Source organism: Sinocyclocheilus grahami, unplaced genomic scaffold (assembly GCF_001515645.1).
Source record: "Sinocyclocheilus grahami isolate Dianchi unplaced genomic scaffold, SAMN03320097.WGS_v1.1 scaffold419.1, whole genome shotgun sequence".
NCBI classification, from domain to species: domain Eukaryota; kingdom Metazoa; phylum Chordata; class Actinopteri; order Cypriniformes; family Cyprinidae; genus Sinocyclocheilus; species Sinocyclocheilus grahami.
In genome coordinates, this window is record NW_015505598.1 from 1,526,563 (window position 1) to 1,548,279 (window position 21,717).

Genomic DNA, 21,717 nt, shown 5'->3' on the forward strand with positions numbered 1-21,717 from the left:
AATTGGTGGGTTTTTGTTAAATGTGAGCCAAAATCATCACAATTAAAAGAACCAAAGACTTAAACTACTTCAGTCTGTGTGCATTGAATTTATTTAATACACGAATTTCACAATTTGAGTTGAATTACTGAAATAAATGAACTTTTCCATGACATTCTAATTTAATGAGATGCACCTGTAATAGGTAGCAGATGACATACATTTACAGTCTGATTTGCACAGGTCTTTGTCTGTCCTTTAATTATCAAAACAGAGATAAGAAGGCCTAAAGGCACACTGTGTTCCTGCTTACTCTGGAAACCTTTGTGAATGTTACTGCTGTGGAGCCCGGCGGACCTGACACACAGCATTGTGAGCTCTTATCTCCAGGACTCACAGATGAAGGGTGGTTCAGAGCTGCTTAGGTGGGAGACAAAAACAGATCCCACCCCATGAGAGAAGGGACATTAACAAATACAACCACATTCTGGGTGCAACAGTCTGCTCTAACATGGTAAATGAGGTCCCCAAGGTCCAGACCTCTGTATATTTCGGAGGTATATTATATAATAAAAGTTGTGAAACAATTGCCTAATATTAACTCCGCTTTGGTACTGTAAGGATATTGCACAAGACCATAATAACAGACTTTCTCATGATCTGCCCCAGCGGTCTAACATCTAACGTTTGAGATCAAACTGAAGTAGGCGTGCTTAACTGTTCTTCTAAGGTTAAAGGAGTAGTTCACTTCCAGAATGAATGATGAGCACCATTGACTTCCATAATAGGAAAAAAAAATACTATTGAAGTCAATGGTGCTCATCAACTGTTCAGATACCAACATTTTTCAAAATATCTTCGTTTGTGTTCAACAGAAGAAAGAAACTCATACAGGTTTGGAACAAGTGGAGGGAGAGTAAATGATGACAGAATTTTCATTCTGGAAGTGAACTACTCCTTTAAGGCTAGAATGCCCTGTTGAAAAAAAACAGCATATGCTGGTTAGGTATGTTTTGAAGCTGGGATGCTGATTTGAGCTGGTTTATGCTGGTCCTTTGCTGGTTTATGCTGGTCCTTTGCTGGGTTAAGCTGGTCCTTTGCTGGGTTATGCTGGTCCTTTGCTGGGTTAAGCTGGTTTGAGCTGGTTTAAGCTGGTCCTTTGCTGGGTTATGCTGGTCCTTTGCTGGGTTAAGCTGGTTTGAGCTGGTTTAAGCTGGTCCTTTGCTGGGTTATGCTGGTCCTTTGCTGGTTTATGCTGGTCCTTTGCTGGTTTAAGCTGGTCCTTTGCTGGTTTATGCTGGTCCTTTGCTGGTTTAAGCTGGTCCTTTGCTGGTTTATGCTGGTCCTTTGCTGGTTTAAGCTGGTCCTTTGCTGGTTTATGCTGGTCCTTTTCTGGTTTATGCTGGTCCTTTGCTGGTTTAAGCTGGTCCTTTTCTGGTTTATGCTGGTCCTTTGCTGGTTTATGCTGGTCCTTTGCTGGTTTATGCTGGTCCTTTGCTGGTTTATGCTAGTCCTTTGCTGGTTTATGCTGGTCCTTTGCTGGTTTAAGCTGCTCCTTTGCTGCTTTATGCTGGTCGGACCAGCACATGACCAGCTTAAACCAGCATCCCAGCATCAAAACACACCTAACCAGCATATGCTGATTTTTTCAACAAAAACGGCTGGGCATGCGCACATCAATATAGCATCATTTTTAAACTCACCTTCACCTAACTGTCTGGTCTCGTCTCTCGCTAACATGCAACACTCGCCTGACACTTTGGATCCCGTTCTCCAATCTTCGCCAGTCTTTCTATAATTTCAATCCAAAATGATGAAAACTCAAACTCGAATGGCAGAAGAAATAAAGAAATTATATATAATGAATTTCTTATTTGAGGTCATTTCTGTTTGGAATATGTGATAGTGTATAGTCAACAATAAACTAGACATATTTCCAGTTTGTAGTGTGGATCAATGCAACATTTATTTACCAGGAAATTAAAAATGTAACCTAATTCTCATTAGAATCGGTTATTTGATTGACAAATAATTTATGCTTCTGGCCCTCAAACATCTTAATATGCACATATGTAGATCAGGGAAATCTACATTTTCCAGGAGCACATGCTCCTGACTTCAATGAACTTCAGCCCTTTTTTGTATTCATAATAGTTGAATATTCTGAAAGGGTTTGTCTACATGCAGGCACAGAACAACCTTACTTAGCATCGTATCTCCACAGCAGTGTCACTCGTGTGATTGATGGACAGACATGAGTTTGTTCAAAAAAACTATTCACCCAAAAATGAAAATTCGCTGAAAATGTACTCACCCTCAGGCCATGTAATATGTAAATGAGTTTGTTTCTTAAACAGAATATATTTGGAGAAATTAAGCATTACATTGTTGTTTTGTCTTAAAACTAGCTAAAGACACTGAAACAAATCAAACACAAAACAACTCAACAATAAAGTCTTTAAATCTCTCTGTGGTCACATTTGTGAAGCAACACCATCACCTAGTGGCTCTCTCTGGACTGGCATTTCATCAGGAATGATTTGTTCAGTATTCAGTGACTTGACTGGTCCTCTCTGATTGCTTTTGCTGGTCAGTTGGACTGTAATTTGCATCTTCACTGAGAAGTTTCTTTTATATTGTGGTGCACTTGGGTCTTTGGTGGTCACAACATTTCCCCCTGACAACAGTCCCTTAGGTAAAGAAAATATACTTCCTAATATATGAATGATCTATATATTACATAACGGTATATTAGAAATGATAAAGAATAATATATTGTGACCCTGGAGCACAAAACCAGTCATAAGGGTAAATTTTTTAAAATTGTGATTTATACATAAATAATCTTTCCATTGATGTATGGTTTGTTAGGATAGAACAATATTTAGAGATACAACTATTTGAAAATCTGGAATCTGAGGGTGCAAAAAACTCTAAATATTGAGAAAATCATCTTTAAAGTTGTCCAAATGAAGTTCTTAGCAATGCATATTACTAATCAAACATTAAGTTTTGATATATTTACGGTAGGAAATTTACAAAATATCTTCAAGGAACATGATCTTTACTTAATATCCTAATGATTTTTGGCATAAAAGAGAAATGTATAATTGTGACCCATACAATGTATTGTTGGCTATTGCTACAAATATCCCCCAGCGACTTAACACTGCTTTTGTGCTGCAGAGACACATATATTACAATATATTGAATAATACATAAGGAATTGCCGCTTTCATATATTGAAAAATATGTGACAATATATTTACTCATATATCACAATATGTAATTTTATATACACATTTATATAATACACATTATAATATATAGATGTACATGTGATAAGATATGGTACTGCATGTGTGAAAATACATACTGAATATATATTTACTCATGCAGTATATATTCACATATATGGAAATATATATATATTTTAAGCTCAACAATAATTTATGATATACATGTTTTATATTTTAAAATACAGCTAGTTTACAGTAGCAAAAGCACACCTGCTCTTAATAAAGCACTGACTGTGCTGACAAGTGCACCAAACATTGGTTTTTAAATAAAGTAACATATAATTGAACAGTGTTTGGTCAATCGTCTTCCTGAACACAGCCTCTACTCAAACTTACACACACCAGAAGCACTTTACATTTCAGAATAATAACACATTAAACACTAACAGATCTCCCCATATATTAATACTCAGCAAAAAACACGACATAACACTTAATTTGAACATTTTTACTCTCCTTTAACAGTCAGAAGCAAAGCATGCTGGGAACTAGAGATCTGCTGTAACTCATTGAGTGAATGTGTGTATATGTGTACAGGAACATCTATGTGCAATTTATACTCAAAGGATAAAACATTATGAATATTCAAATTTTTTTTGTCTCCATTTCTAAATATATTTGTATACATCAATACATAGTCATATATTTTCAATGCATATTACTATAAGCAATAGTTTCCAATATATGGAAATGTATTATGTAATATATCACATTATATTTTGCATGCAACTATTTTGCCTTTCAGTGTCTCCCATGTAGCTTCAAACTATGATATTGTGAGAACAATTAATTACCATGACAACTAACAAGGGTAACACTGACAACAAACAGGAGGAGTGAACACAGAACAAAAGGAACACGGAAACCACAAAATACGAGTCCAGCACAAAACGCAGGAAACATGCAACAATGCGTACAAATGCACGCACGAGACTGTAAACTACCCAGTGCCCCGTGTAAGCCCCCCGTGTAAGCCCCATAGTCTCTCGTACCGTTGGACAGAATAGACATTACTTACCGTGGGGAAGGACATAGCCACTATTCACAAGCTTTCACTTTTTGGAAATCTTTTTTTTTTTTTTTTAAATATATATCTACTAGAAAGAGCATTTTTACAGCCAAGAACAGCAGGTTTATGCTGGGGAAGCACACCTAAAAATAGGCCACTATGGAGACCACATCCTACCTGTAGGGAAGGGACATGTGGAGGATACACACATGGACTGACCCACAGGACAGTACTACATATGAAATGAAGCTCATTCCACACAGGGAACCATATGGGCACCTAGCCCAGTACAGGGGATGAGCGACCAGGCGTGCTGTACTGAGCCCGGCGTTAAGCTTGATGATGGAGGTGAGCGCTGTCTGTAAAGACACAATCTTAAGCTTGACTGACTCAAGAGGCTCAAAGGGAGCTCTCAGCACACAAAGGACCACAGAGAGATCCCAAGGTGTGGTATTAGAGGATTTAGCCTTCTGGCATCTCTCCGAAACTTGATGATCAGACTGTGACAGTGACATACACTTGTCGGTGGAGGGAGACAAACTCCGCTCCAACCTCTCTTGCAAAGCAGAAAGCACAGAGCTGATCAGGCATCTCAATTGGTCTTTCTGTTGGGAAGAACACCACTCAGTAAACAGACACCATTTCAAGGCATAAGCTTGCCTGTTAGAGGGAGCTCTGGCTCGAGCGATAAGTCCTCCGTGTCCTGTCTGAGAGCCCCTCGTGGAGGATCCAGAAGTCTGGATGTAGGTGCCAGATGGTGGTCCTTCCCTGAGAAGGAAGGTCCTTCCTCTGAGGAATTCACCAGTGAAGGGCTGTCACGAAGAGACCTGAGAACCAGGTCTGGGTGGGCTAGCCAGGCGAGAGCATGTTGGCGGTCACCCTCCATGAGACAGGGACAGCCCAAAGGAGAGGACCTTGTACTGTTATGCCCGAACATTGAAAGCAAACAGAAAAAATAGCCTGTGTCGAAGAAAAATCGAGACGTGGATGTATGCGTCTTTCAGGTCGATCGGATTTCAGAACGCATTTCTGTGTCAACATCCTGAAAGGGAGCTTGTGCAGGACCTGGTTCAAGACTCGCAGATCCAAGATAGGCTGTAACCCCCACCTTTCTTTTGTACAATGAAGTCTGTGAAGTCAAGACTAACACCATTTTACCCTCTATTTACTGTATATATATAAATCACTTTGATGCTATGCAAATGAAATAATGCAAAACTAATCTATGAAAATTTTATATATAACATTTACTTAAATCATTCACCTAAAAGTAAGATAAAATAAAATAAAATATAACCTAAATTGGGAAAATGGACCCACATATGTGTCCCTGCAGCACAAAAGCAGTGTTAAGTCGCTGGGGGATATTTGTAGGACAATATTTGGCTGAGATACAACTATTTGAAAATCTGGAATCTGAGGGTGCAAAAAAATCTAAATATTGAGAAAATCATCTTTAAAGTTGTTCAAATGAAGTTCTTAGCAATGCATATTACTAATCAAACATTAAGTTTTGATATATTTACAGTAGGAAATGTACAAAATATCTTCATGGAACATGATCTTTACTTAATATCCTAATGATTTTTGGCATAAAAGAGAAATGTATAATTGTGACCCATACAATGTATTGTTGGCTATTGCTACAAATATCCCCCAGCGACTCAACACTGCTTCTGTGCTGCAGGGACACATATATTACAATATATTGAATAATACATAAGGAATTGCCGCTTTCATATATTGAAAAATATGTGACAATATATTTACTCATATATCACAATATGTAATTTTATATACACATTTATATAATACACATTATAATATATAGATGTACATGTGATAAGATATGGTACTGCATGTGTGAAAATACATACTGAATATATATTTACTCATGCAGTATATATTCACATATATGGAAATATATATATATTTTAAGCTCAACAATAATTTATGATATACATGTTTTATATTTTAAAATACAGCTAGTTTACAGTAGCAAAAGCACACCTGCTCTTAATAAAGCACTGACTGTGCTGACAAGTGCACCAAACATTGGTTTTTAAATAAAGTAACATATAATTGAACAGTGTTTGGTCAATCGTCTTCCTGAACACAGCCTCTACTCAAACTTACACACACCAGAAGCACTTTACATTTCAGAATAATAACACATTAAACACTAACAGATCTCCCCATATATTAATACTCAGCAAAAAACACGACATAACACTTAATTTGAACATTTTTACTCTCCTTTAACAGTCAGAAGCAAAGCATGCTGGGAACTAGAGATCTGCTGTAACTCATTGAGTGAATGTGTGTATATGTGTACAGGAACATCTATGTGCAATTTATACTCAAAGGATAAAACATTATGAATATTCAAATTTTTTTTGTCTCCATTTCTAAATATATTTGTATACATCAATACATAGTCATATATTTTCAATGCATATTACTATAAGCAATAGTTTCCAATATATGGAAATGTATTATGTAATATATCACATTATATTTTGCATGCAACTATTTTGCCTTTCAGTGTCTCCCATGTAGCTTCAAACTATGATATTGTGAGAACAATTAATTACCATGACAACTAACAAGGGTAACACTGACAACAAACAGGAGGAGTGAACACAGAACAAAAGGAACACGGAAACCACAAAATACGAGTCCAGCACAAAACGCAGGAAACATGCAACAATGCGTACAAATGCACGCACGAGACTGTAAACTACCCAGTGCCCCGTGTAAGCCCCCCGTGTAAGCCCCATAGTCTCTCGTACCGTTGGACAGAATAGACATTACTTACCGTGGGGAAGGACATAGCCACTATTCACAAGCTTTCACTTTTTGGAAATCTTTTTTTTTTTTTTTTAAATATATATCTACTAGAAAGAGCATTTTTACAGCCAAGAACAGCAGGTTTATGCTGGGGAAGCACACCTAAAAATAGGCCACTATGGAGACCACATCCTACCTGTAGGGAAGGGACATGTGGAGGATACACACATGGACTGACCCACAGGACAGTACTACATATGAAATGAAGCTCATTCCACACAGGGAACCATATGGGCACCTAGCCCAGTACAGGGGATGAGCGACCAGGCGTGCTGTACTGAGCCCGGCGTTAAGCTTGATGATGGAGGTGAGCGCTGTCTGTAAAGACACAATCTTAAGCTTGACTGACTCAAGAGGCTCAAAGGGAGCTCTCAGCACACAAAGGACCACAGAGAGATCCCAAGGTGTGGTATTAGAGGATTTAGCCTTCTGGCATCTCTCCGAAACTTGATGATCAGACTGTGACAGTGACATACACTTGTCGGTGGAGGGAGACAAACTCCGCTCCAACCTCTCTTGCAAAGCAGAAAGCACAGAGCTGATCAGGCATCTCAATTGGTCTTTCTGTTGGGAAGAACACCACTCAGTAAACAGACACCATTTCAAGGCATAAGCTTGCCTGTTAGAGGGAGCTCTGGCTCGAGCGATAAGTCCTCCGTGTCCTGTCTGAGAGCCCCTCGTGGAGGATCCAGAAGTCTGGATGTAGGTGCCAGATGGTGGTCCTTCCCTGAGAAGGAAGGTCCTTCCTCTGAGGAATTCACCAGTGAAGGGCTGTCACGAAGAGACCTGAGAACCAGGTCTGGGTGGGCTAGCCAGGCGAGAGCATGTTGGCGGTCACCCTCCATGAGACAGGGACAGCCCAGAGAGGACCTTGTACTGTTATGCCCGAACATTGAAAGCAAACAGAAAAAATAGCCTGTGTCGAAGAAAAATCGAGACGTGGATGTATGCGTCTTTCAGGTCGATCGGATTTCAGAACGCATTTCTGTGTCAACATCCTGAAAGGGAGCTTGTGCAGGACCTGGTTCAAGACTCGCAGATCCAAGATAGGCTGTAACCCCCACCTTTCTTTTGTACAATGAAGTCTGTGAAGTCAAGACTAACACCATTTTACCCTCTATTTACTGTATATATATAAATCACTTTGATGCTATGCAAATGAAATAATGCAAAACTAATCTATGAAAATTTTATATATAACATTTACTTAAATCATTCACCTAAAAGTAAGATAAAATGAAGTGTGCTATAGGGCCTACCACCTGTAGAAACATACTCTCCTCTATACGCACTAGACACTTTTCACACACACTGCTTTGTGTACATAAATCCCACAAAAGACTCCGTAATAGGTGCGTTTACATGCTCATGCACTACAAATCATCTGCACTGTTCCCCAGCCAGCTGCTGACTACGATGTTTCTCTTTGCACATGTACAGTATTATGTGAAGCATCCGTATAGTCTGTATTTTTTATTTTTATTTTTAACTTATGTATAGGTAAACATTTAAATATATATAGTATATTTATAATCAAAATCAGTCAGTAGGTCAGTTGTGTATAGGTTTTTACTGCTTTACTGTATAGGTTTTTTACTGTTTTACTTCACTGTTGTATGCCTGTATTTATGTAACACCGTGGTCCTGTGAGGCACGACATTTCGTTCCACTGTATGTCCTCACATGCAGCAGAATGACAATAAAGCTCAACTTGAACTTGAACTTGACTTAAGACACCAACTTTCAGAGCTTAGGAGTAAGTGTACAAAACAACCTCATTTGGTAGCAGATAAACGTGAGAACATCCATTCAAAGAGATAAAACAGCACAAATGCTGAGTTACTGACATTCAAGCAAAAAAGTAGTACAAGCATCTGAGGTGTCCCCTGCATGTGGGGCTGCAGACCACCAGAGCGCACCGCGTGCAGCTTTAGCTCTGACAGAGGATGCATGGATACCTGGGTATGTGAACACAAAGAAACCTTAGAAACGTATGTGTGTATGAATCCAAGCACTGATAAACATTTTCACATATAAACAACACTGGCCAATATCAGCAGGGCCGTTTCTAGGCATCGGAGAACTGAGCATCAGCTGGAGGGGGCGCCACATTGTGTTAACATGTTAATGTAGTGACACTGTTTAGCAAAAAATAACCACGTTAAGTACAGCTGAATATTAGTATAGAAAAAGATCATCCAAAAGGTAGGGAAAAGGTGATCCAAAATCAAATATTTCTAGTATATATATTTTTAAAAAATGAACGATGGCATCAGTGAAATTAAAATTTGTCTAGAAAACAAAGAAAAAAAAATCTCATATGAAATATTTTAAATAATCATATAATTATCCTAATCAAACACATCAATCATCATCACAACTGTAGTGATGGCCCTGAATATCCGTATTAAGAGAGGCAAAATAAATCTGTTTTAGTCTAGAAGGCTGTTTGCAATGAAACCCCCCCCAAAATATGCAACGAGTTCATAGCTGTACCTCACTTACTAAAGTCTGATTATGAAAACACTGTAGAACATTAAAAATGACAAACACTCAGGTGCAGAAACTGTACAGTGCTTCCTCAAAAGATTTTCACGTAGCTGTTCTTTGCTACGTATAAACATTTTATGACTACAAAGTTTAATCCAAGATTTACAACAATCATTTATTTTGAAAAAGGAGAAAAAAAGAACAACAGCAACAACAAAGCCCCAATACACACTAAACACACTAACTGCCGTTCGTGTTGATGAGAAGGATGTCTGCTCAAACCTAAACAAGGACAAGTTTTATGTAAATCACTTCTAAAAGCTTAATATTACCATTATCAGTTAGTATGAAGTAAAATAAACACTCAAAGAATCAGAGTAAGCATGCTGAAAAGTAATTCTGAATGATATTTCCCACAGAAAGCAGCAGGTGGCGCACTAGCTCCTGGAATCCCAGAGCACTCCAGCGAGTCCACAGGTCTGATGAAGCCGGATCTGCTCAGGACACTGGACTCCCCATGAGCCTCTCCTGACGCAGAGAGATCAGTCTGTTCAGCCACACGCTCTCTGCCTCCTCTTTATCCATGAAGAGCTGCAGGAGAGCGAGAGAGCTGGTTCATTTCAATTCATTTAGACGATTCAATCACAGAGAACGTCACTTCTGTGTCCATCATAGAGCATCACTACAGGAACAGCCAAACTCACAGAGCTGAGAGCGTGAGAACAGTTTCTTCTCAGACTTGTTGTCAGAGGAATGAACATTTTGTTTTAATACATTGTATTTTTTTTTGGTAACACTTTCAATTTGGAAACATATTCACTATTAACAAGATGCGTATTAGCATGCATATTACTAATATATTAGTACTCATAAAACACACACATATATGACTATATTCTATATTTTGTATTTATTTGTTTATTTGTATTGCCATACCAGCATCTATGGCTATTTTAATGGCAAGATCAATATTTAAAAGAAACAAATAGTAGTAACAAAGTAGTGATAAAAAAACAACAACTGACAACCAACTCGCATTAAAATAATATCAATATGATATACAATTTTTCAGTAACACTTTAGTTTAAGAATCAGTTCTCACTATTAACTAGTTGCTCATTAGCATGCATTACTAGAATATTGGGTTAGGGTTAGGGTTTATTAGTTTATTAGTACTTATAAAGCACTTATTATTGCCTTATTCTGCATGAGCATATTTTAGATCCTTAATCCACTCCAAAGCTAAACTTAACAGCTACCTTACTAACTATTGATAAGCAGCAAATTAAGAGTTTATTGAGGCAAAAGTCATAGTTAATGCTGAGAGCTGGTCCTCAAACTAAAGTGTGACTTATTTTTCATTTCATTTTTGTTTTTTGTTTAAAAAAATAATAAGATTACTCCTGGTGAGACTATATTCTAAAACAAATAGACAAATCAATTTTCCCTCAATAAGCTCTTAATTTTCACCAGTCTTAACTTTGATAAAGAATATCTCTTTGGTTTTGAGACTTTAGTCTTTGCAACTTCAGGGATCTTATCTATGCACGAACAGCTTGTAACACTCCAAAGAGAAAGAACAACTTGAAATCGCATCATATGACCCCTTTAAGCATACAATAGGGTTAAAGGGATCTAAAATACACTTTAATACTCTTGAAGGCATTAATATGTGCTTTATAAGTACCAATAAACAGTCAATATGCTAGCAATATGCTTGCTAATAAGCAAAACCTTAATGGTGAATGTGTTCCTTAAAGGTGAAATATCATGAAAATCTGACTTTTCTAGGTTGTAAGTGCTATAATCAGGTCCCCGGTGCATCTACCAACCAAGCAAACGTGAAAAAGATGAACCCAGTAACTTTGTTTTGGGAAGCCTTTTTCTGCAAGCGTCTGAAAAAACCAGCGCGTCTGATTTCTCTCCCTCGCGCTCAGAAAACCCTATATCAGAAGTTTAAACTCATATGGTTTAAAACGCATGATTTCAGCATGATAAACATGATAATCAGAACCAAAACAGATGTTTTTAGCAGGTCCGAGCTGTAATGGTGCAGCGCTATTCTGGAAAAGGGGGCGGGGAGCAGCAGCTCATTTGCATTTAAAGAGAGAGGCCCGAAAAACAGCGTGTTTCTGCTTCCACTCAAAACAGGCATTTTCAAAATTATATAATAAATGATCTGTGGAGTATTTTGAGCTGAAACTTCACAGACACATTCTGGGGCACCAGAGACTTATATTACATATTGTAAAAAGGGGCATAATATGTCTCCTTTAAGCTAAAGTGTTACTGTTTTCTATTCCCTAATATTCTTTCTCAGGTGTGTAATGGATGATTCTGATGTGAATACAGGAATCACATGTCTGATAGTTTTGGTCACACACACACACACACACACACACACACACACACACACACACACACACAGAGAGAGAGAAGTGATCGCAGGGAAGGTTGTAAGACTGATGTCTTCATTAGGCAGAACAACAGAAAATATGAATCTGTCAGTGCTCTTATGATTAGTTGGGATGATACATATTTGCTCTAAAACCACTTGATCAAATGATTTCTCTTTCTTTACTACATGATGAAATCTGCATCAGTTCAGTTCAATTAATTTCTGTATGATTCTTAGCTATTTAAGAGAATACGCTGAAGACAAATGCAATGATTGAAGTGTACGGAGGATTTTTTTTTTTTTTAAGAACTCAAAGAACCTTATATTGGTTTAGAAATGCAAAATACATTGTATATTATTACAGTAAACACTGTGATGCCTTTCTGTGCAGTACAGGGGAACGTTACAGAGTCCTCCTACAGAAAGTGAAGTGAGCTGTTATTGAGATCAGATAATCTGTGACTGTCTGCATGTGCGCCATTTCACATTCCCTCCTCGTGTACTCCACTGGAGGAAGCCCGGATTTGGCCTGATGCTATAGATCTGAAACCCAAGTAACCCTTTTGAAACAAATCTTTCCTATTGGTTTCTAATGGATTCCAAGCCTGCGCTCTAATTGTCTGGGCTGGCTTAATATAGGACAATCACAGCTGCGATTAGATTTGGAGCAAGTGTAAATGGTATTGCATCATAAACACATCAGACAGGGTAATACGCGCGCTTGATTCGGGTGTCAGCATAAAGGGAGAATTTGAGTGATTCCCACATTAGTTGTGCTTATGAGTTCCTTAAGTTGGGAAGTTCCGGATTCTTCTCCAACACTCATCACTCATTTCCTTCATCCAAAAAACACGAGAGGCACCAAATCAAATCTAGGCTTTGGAAAGACTGATCGCTTCCATCCCGCCGCGTGCGCATTATAAGTGTGTCATTTACATCGGGTTAGGGTCCGCCCGTAGTGTTCGTTTGGGCTCTGTTTGCCTGGGAAACATGTGCACATGTAGCGCTAATAGACTGAGGGTGTATGTCGCCCGCTTCCCCTTGCCTTTTCTTTTTGTAGGCGATTCCGCGACACGACGACGAGCCTCCTCCGACTCTTAACGCACCTAGCGAAGCGCGGCTAACGAGTTTGAAATTACAGTAGATACAGTAAGTGGTGGTGGCTAAATGATTGAATCATTACTGGTGATCAGGGCTCTCTCGCCTTGGGCATATTGCTGCAATAGATCAGCCTGTCGAGCTCATCTGCATCAGTCACACGTAACCCAGTTTGCCGAGTGAGAGAGATGGAGCGCGCTTTCGTAGGAAATTCTGTCTGCCAATATTACTGAGGGTGCATAAGAAGGGCCCTGAGTGGTTTGTCAAGAAACGCAGCTTCAGAAATAGGCAATTTCTACAAGGGTGGGGGGAAATATGTCTTGGAAGAGGAGAATTATTGATCAGAGGCCTTTTGGGAAGCTTATGTGTAACTTTGGATGCTGGGGCCTGCGACACCAAAGTCTTATTTAATGTATGTTGTGAGTAATATATATATTTTTCTTCTTTGAAAGAATTGGAGAGGTTCATGAGGCGGAGAGATTACCTTCTGATTTTAACACACACACACACACACACACACACACGTTTACTTAGCTATCACACACACACACAGAGAGAGAGAAGTGATCGCAGGGAAGGTTGTAAGACTGATGTCTTCATTAGGCAGAACAACAGAAAATATGAATCTGTCAGTGCTCTTATGATTAGTTGGGATGATACATATTTGCTCTAAAACCACTTGATCAAATGATTTCTCTTTCTTTACTACATGATGAAATCTGCATCAGTTCAGTTCAATTAATTTCTGTATGATTCTTAGCTATTTAAGAGAATACGCTGAAGACAAATGCAATGATTGAAGTGTACGGAGGATTTTTTTTTTTTTAAGAACTCAAAGAACCTTATATTGGATTAGAAATGCAAAATACATTGTATATTATTACAGTAAACACTGTGATGCCTTTCTGTGCAGTACAGGGGAACGTTACAGAGTCCTCCTACAGAAAGTGAAGTGAGCTGTTATTGAGATCAGATAATCTGTGACTGTCTGCATGTGCGCCATTTCACATTCCCTCCTCGTGTACTCCACTGGAGGAAGCCCGGATTTGGCCTGATGCTATAGATCTGAAACCCAAGTAACCCTTTTGAAACAAATCTTTCCTATTGGTTTCTAATGGATTCCAAGCCTGCGCTCTAATTGTCTGGGCTGGCTTAATATAGGACAATCACAGCTGCGATTAGATTTGGAGCAAGTGTAAATGGTATTGCATCATAAACACATCAGACAGGGTAATACGCGCGCTTGATTCGGGTGTCAGCATAAAGGGAGAATTTGAGTGATTCCCACATTAGTTGTGCTTATGAGTTCCTTAAGTTGGGAAGTTCCGGATTCTTCTCCAACACTCATCACTCATTTCCTTCATCCAAAAAACACGAGAGGCACCAAATCAAATCTAGGCTTTGGAAAGACTGATCGCTTCCATCCCGCCGCGTGCGCATTATAAGTGTGTCATTTACATCGGGTTAGGGTCCGCCCGTAGTGTTCGTTTGGGCTCTGTTTGCCTGGGAAACATGTGCACATGTAGCGCTAATAGACTGAGGGTGTATGTCGCCCGCTTCCCCTTGCCTTTTCTTTTTGTAGGCGATTCCGCGACACGACGACGAGCCTCCTCCGACTCTTAACGCACCTAGCGAAGCGCGGCTAACGAGTTTGAAATTACAGTAGATACAGTAAGTGGTGGTGGCTAAATGATTGAATCATTACTGGTGATCAGGGCTCTCTCGCCTTGGGCATATTGCTGCAATAGATCAGCCTGTCGAGCTCATCTGCATCAGTCACACGTAACCCAGTTTGCCGAGTGAGAGAGATGGAGCGCGCTTTCGTAGGAAATTCTGTCTGCCAATATTACTGAGGGTGCATAAGAAGGGCCCTGAGTGGTTTGTCAAGAAACGCAGCTTCAGAAATAGGCAATTTCTACAAGGGTGGGGGGAAATAAGTCTTGGGAGAGGAGAATTATTGATCGGAGGCCTTTTGGGAGGCTTCAGTGTAACTTCGGATGCTGCGCCCGCGACACCAGAGTCTTATTTGATGCGTGTTGTGAATAATACATACTATTTTTCTTAGAAAGAATTAGAGAGGTTCACGAGGCGGAGCGATTACCTTTGTGTTTTATGAGGATTCTCCAATTTGGTAAGATTTATAAACTGTTTTCCTCGTGTGGATTGAGACTTTGGCCCCAAAGTATCAAAAAATGACTATACTTTATAGAATGTTATCTAGATAGAGACATTCAATAGACTTCTATTCTTTCATATACAGCTAGTTATAAATACTATAACCTACACCCTAACAGAAACATTCTGCATTTTTACAATTAAAAATACTTTATACAGGTTTTGTTCACACTTTAGTTTGGGGACCAGTTCTCACTATTAACTAGCTACTAACTACAACTTTTGCATCAATAAACTCCTAATTAATTATTAGTTAGTAAGGTAGCTGTTATGTTTAGGTACGGGCTATCATGGTGCTTTATAATAAAGCAATAAGCCCCAAGAAGCCGTGGTTTACAGTGAATCTTCGCGTCGTGCCTATTAACGCCCCTTAGCTGTTATAAATTCACTGTAAACCACGGCTTCACGGGGTTTATTGCGTTTATAAAACGGTTATTCCATATACGTAGTAAGGTTTCACAAAATAAAACGGAGCAAATAAAGTGTAATGATATTAATAAACACAGTATTCTTCCACCAAACAATGTAGCTCCTCAGAAACAGTTGTGGTTGCTACAAAGTGGTTGCCGAGCAACACACAAACGTAAACAAAGGTGTGTGTTACTTTGTAGCGTCATTTAGGCTCAGCCAATCAGAGTCAAGCACCGGAACTCTCCGCTTTATAAGTACTAAATAAACAGCCAATATGCTAGTAATATGCATGCTATTTAACAGAATTGGAAACTAAAGTGTTACCTTGTTTTGACAAATTGAGATGTCCCCAAAATGAGGTTTTGGAAGGTTTTGTCAGATATAGCTCATATCTTGGTACAAATCTGGTGAAGTAGGTACACACACACAAAACACTCTTACGTTAGGGTGAGCCAGGGCGTTGCTGTCATTGTACATGATGGATGTGGGCAGAAGGGCAACTTCCTCTTTTATAGCCTCTGCCTCTTTCTTGATCTCTGAAAGGTCAGTCACCTACAAATAAAAACTTACGTTATTTACAAAAACCTTAAGAAATCACACAGAGCACTCATCTTTCCGGCATTCCAGACATTCACGTTGCATGACGAGTTGTCTAATTAAAGAGAAATGCCTCATTCCTTAACTTTTTTTTTTGTAGCCTTTATTTTATCCTTGAGCTCCATTCTTTTTTGGTGCTATAATTAGTCATAAATTAGACCCCTTAAAGCAGGGCTCTTCAGCTCCAGTGTCCTGCAGACTTTAATTTCAACCATAATTAAACACACCTGTCTGTACTGTGATTCTGAACACCGTGATTAGCTTGTTTAGGGTGTTTGGTTAGAGATAGTTCACCCAAAAATGAAAATTTGTGTTATTCAAAACCCATATGACTTTCTTTTCTTCTGTGGAACATAAAAGAAGATATTTAGAGAAACCAAACCGTTCGCTTACCACCATTCCTCAAAATATCTTCTTTCGTGTTCCGCAGAAGAAAAAAACGCACACAGGTTTGTCAGTTTTTTGCTGCTGTTTTTGACACCCCCTTCAATAACACATTATTTTCAAGTGTGTGACATTAGTAAGTTGCAGACTTCGAGTGATCTTTGCACCTTGTTTCAGATTTAATAAGGCTCTTTTTGGACCGGAAGGAAGTGCTTTCAGTGAACTATTTTATCTCAAGAGATGAAGTAAATTTGATCGACCCATTTAACTCACATTAGTGGGTGCAGCTGAAAGGCTGATATCGAGTCATTCCTGTATCACAGTAAAGTTGAGCAAACACTTATCTGCAGGTGAGTTCAAGGTGACTGTCCGTGTAAAGGGAGATGCAGAGTGCAATTCTAAATACAAACAACTGATGGCAGTATAATCGTAACAGTGCTCACTCTTGCGGTCCCTTGTCCTTTATAACATCTGTATCCAGCAAAGGCCTAGCAGACTCCTGTCTTTCACCTCAAATGCTCTGTTAAGTGAGAGTTGGCATAGTGCTTTTTTATCTGAGCTCAGAGCATCCAACTACACTCTTAAAAACAAAGGTGCTTAAAAGGTTCTTCACAGCGATGCCATAGAAGAAGCATTCAGTCAAAGGTTCTTTACAGAACCATCTCTTTCTTACCTTTGTATAATCTGGAGAACCTTCTTTCGCCACAAAGGAGCTTTAGTGAAACAGAAAGGTTCTTCAGATGTTAATGGAACCATTCAGACAAAAAAGGTTCTTCTATGGCATCGTGAAGCACTTTTATTTTTAAGAGTGTACATGGTATGGATATGATTGAAAAATCAAATGTGCATGAATCTATGTATTTGTGCTTGTCCAAAGAATGCCCTCTGGGTATGCTTTTTTCGCTCCATCAATAGAGCTGTTCGTACATCATTCAGAAATAAACGTAGTGATGTTAAGTGCTGGTCTGTTTCCAGTGCATCGCTGAAGTCCGTACAGACAGACCTGAGTCCTGAGATCAGTCCTTCTGGTGCAATCTATCATACGGATTCATTTCAACTGTCACCTTTTGTCTCAGACCACAGAGATCTGTGAGCATTTGTTAGTAATCTAATTTGAGCGGTGAATGTGAATGCTCTTCAGTAATGCTCTCCACCGGCGGCCGGACGCTTTTCAAGAGGACAGGTGCCACAGACCAAACGAGATATAATGGCAATCATTTCATTTGCAGACAAACGGAAAGTAACTCGGCGAAAAGAAATCAAATAAAAGAATATATATGAGAAGGAAGGGAAAGAGAATAGAGAGGGAGAGAGGCAGAGATGTACCTTGGTGCCATCCCGAGATGATTTGAAAGCCTGAGGAACAAAGGAGTCGCTCTCAATGGCCTCGATATCCTTTATCCTCCTCACCTGCTCGGCGAGAGACATTTGCTCTAGAGAAACAAAAAACAGAGCGGTGAGTGGACCGGCGAGAGGTCAGCATGGCAGGTCAGACGGTCACAAACCACAGACACAGAAAAACATCATGCTGATCGATTCATCTCTTCTACTCAATCTACTGGATACGGTTGAGTCTGAAGTGCACGTGCCACATTAAAGCAGCTGTGCTCATGGGACAGTCCCATTACCCTTCTCTTCAGCTTCAGTATGTCTCCAGCAAAACAACCGCATACTCTCCAAACAAGCAAGAACACACAGTACATAGTACCAGACAGCTTGTCTAGAAACATGACTGGTCTCGGTTGTGTTAAGTGCCCTCTGTAGTTTGAATACTGCAGTCCGAAGACGGACGGAAATGATCGCACTTTACACGAAAAAAGATGAGTTCGAAAACAAGTCAGAACAGTACTAAGTTCAGTGGATGTAGCTTGAAAGCTTTAGGATTTAATAGTCAGAAATGTTGGTCTCAGAAGATGATTTGTGACCCTGCAGCACAAAAGCAGTGTTAAGTCGCTGGGGTATATTTGTAGCAATAGTCAAAATTCAAAATTATACATTTCTCTTTTATGCCAAAAATCATTAGGATATTAAGTAAAGATCATGTTCCATGAAGATATTTTGTAAATTTCCTACCGTAAATATATCAAAGCTTAATTTTTGATTAGTAATATGCATTGCTAAGAACTTCATTTGGACAACTTTAAAGATGATTTTCTCAATATTTAGATTTTTTTGCACCCTCAGATTCCAGATTTTCAAATATTGTCCTATCCTAACAAACCACACATCAATGGAAAGATTATTTATTCAGCTTTCAGATGATGTATAAATCTCAATTTTGAAAAATTGACACACAAGACTGGTTTTGTGCTCCAGGGTCACATATTAGTATGATATGTATATGTGGATCAATAATTATGATACCTAAGTTGTGATCCTCTTTACTTCCCAATTGTGATATATATCAGAGTAAAACAGTTTCTTGAATGAGGAAAAAGAATGCAGGGTGAAAATAAGAATTGTCGGTCACACTTTATTTTAAGGTACAATTCTCCTCATTAACTATGACGTTTGCCTCAGTAAACTCCTAATTTGCTGATTATTAATAGTTAGTAAGGTAGTTGTTAAGTTTAGGTATTGGTAAGGATTATGGAAGTAGAATATGGTCATGCAGAATATGTGCTTTATAAGCACTAATACACAGCCAATATGTTAATAATAGGCATGCTAATAAACAACTAGTTAATAGTGAAAACTGGTCCCGAATTGTACTTCTCGGTTTCTTGATTGCTCATGACGTGATAACACTGAAGCAGCTGTGTATTGGTGTTCCCACACGTTCCCAACAGTCTTAGGAAACCACCTGATTTCACGGAGTAAACATTAGCCCAGCTTTTAAATCCCAAGTCTCCCTACTTGCTAAGTGTTTTTTATAGTTGAGAATGTATCCTGCTTATTGAAAGTGAAAGCCGGCGAGGTTCATCTTCATCAACAGATAATTTACTCTGAATACAGATTTATTTATTCTAACATTTTGAAGTTATGCACAAACTCATTGGTTTGGAGTTATTCAGTGAGGTTTATGCAATTGTGTTGTGATGTTGATTTTTATTAAGGCATATGAATCAATGGTGGTAAAAATGAAGTTGTTGGCATCACTTAAGATGACCTAAAAATTCATTTAAATTGGTTGGTAAAATTAACCTAATTCAACAATACGCAAAATAGCGATCGACAAGTAAAAAATCAACAAATGTGTGCTTTCCAGTCTGTAGCTCTTTAATTCTTCTTCTTTTCTAGAAGTAGAGTCTGAAATGGACGCTGGTCAATGAGAAGACAACAGAAAACACAGACACGCTTCACAACTCGCTCAGAAAACAGCCAGCGTTATGCATTGGCTTGAAGATGTGATGCATGTTTTTGAAGCATGTATGCGGCTATACCAGCTAAAATGATGCATGCTAAACAACTCTGAATTTTAATGCAATATAGAGTCACAGGCTCTTATTCCGGTATTTGCTGTATATTGTATTCAAATCAATGTCTCCTAACAATCATATCAGGAGATACATATGTTCATGATTACACACAGACACAGAAATAATGTATTTTGGCTTGGACTGATACACAGAACACCTTGTCATTTTGTCCGTCGTTGATGCTCTCTGGTGGTTGAGCTTATTAATATGACACTAAAACCTTTTATAGCTTCAATGATCGCTGACTGTGTAGTACGCAACACTTTATTTCGATATTCCACATTCTACTGACTGTAAGTAACATTGCAAGTATGTCAAATTATTCTACTAACCCTACTAATACTCTAATGAGAGTTAGTTGACATGTAGTTGTAAAGTTACTTTTTGTAGAACGTCTAAAGTGGACTATTGAAAGAAAATAAAAGGTGTTCAGAATTCCATAATCAACCCAGTCATATACAGAGATCAATGGTTCTAGAATATCAGCATGTTGACTATGCAATGCATATATAATTATCAGGAGAGACAGAATTTCAAGGAGATTTCAAGAAAAAAAGTAATAAATTCTAAGGCTCTTCACGGTAAACAGATCTTCTGTTGACTTCATATGCACATTATCTCACTCTACACATTTATTCAGGAAATAAAGACCTAATGTGATATTGCTCAGTGCTATTTTCATAAATAAACAGGGTAACTTGTAATATTTGTTACTCCATATCAACTTTCTGTTTATTGAACTATAAGCTGTGATTACCTACAGCCACAGCTGTGTTGTTATTCACAACATCAGCGCTGTTGTTTGCGTGACTCTGCTAAATGAAGACATCCTAAAACATAAAACACAATGTATTACTGATACTCAAATTCACCCACAATTTAATCTCTCTCCACACATATGCATGAAAATGCTCTGAAACAAACACTGTTAGGTAGGAAGCATGCTCTCGCGCTCACACACACTCACACACACACACACACACACACACACACACACACACACACACACACACACACACACACACACACACACACACACACACACAGATCCCTGCGCTAATGAGAGGAATTAATTTCATCCATTAACTGCCAGGGAGCAACTGTCACAACACATCTTCTCGCTCTGCTCGTTTAATGAATAAATGAATATTTGCTCTGGTTTCTCTCTGTTAGCAGAAACACTCGTTCACTCGCTCTCTCTCACACACACACACACACACACACACACACACACACACACACTTTGACTTATCATACGGCTTATGAACATAACTTAAACACTGTAGCACCGTCATTCTTTCCTGGCAAACAGTTGAAAATGTCTACAGAGACTCATTCTAATGAATATCTAGTTTCATTAAAGTAACATCCATATACACATTGATTTGTTACTGTAACACACACAAAATAAAAATACAAACGTGTGTCAGACAACACACACATGCTCTGAGAAACAAACCTGCAATAAAATGAGCCCAAACAATGTCAGGCATGTGTCCATACACACCGATAACAGTTTGCCTTCTCAAAAATACACATACTTGAGCATGAGGCAAAACGGAGGCGCAATATCCTCTAGGAGCCTTAAGATGACAGCAGTCCACTGGC

At 38.7% G+C, this 21,717-nt stretch overlaps 1 protein-coding gene across 1 annotated transcript in view; it reads right to left on the minus strand.

Annotated features, from left to right (window-relative positions):
- Window positions 1-9,780: 9,780 nt before the first annotated feature.
- The window catches only part of rsrc1 (arginine/serine-rich coiled-coil 1), a 115,760-nt gene continuing 103,823 nt past the window's right edge, over window positions 9,781-21,717 (minus strand). Inside the window, exons 6-8 of the mRNA XM_016232781.1 lie at window positions 18,017-18,123; window positions 16,151-16,261; window positions 9,781-10,218 (exon numbers count right to left, since the gene is read on the minus strand). Coding sequence (XP_016088267.1) covers window positions 10,126-10,218; window positions 16,151-16,261; window positions 18,017-18,123 — 311 coding nt within the window. The 3' untranslated portion in view covers window positions 9,781-10,125. The remainder of the gene's footprint in view (window positions 10,219-16,150; window positions 16,262-18,016; window positions 18,124-21,717) is intronic.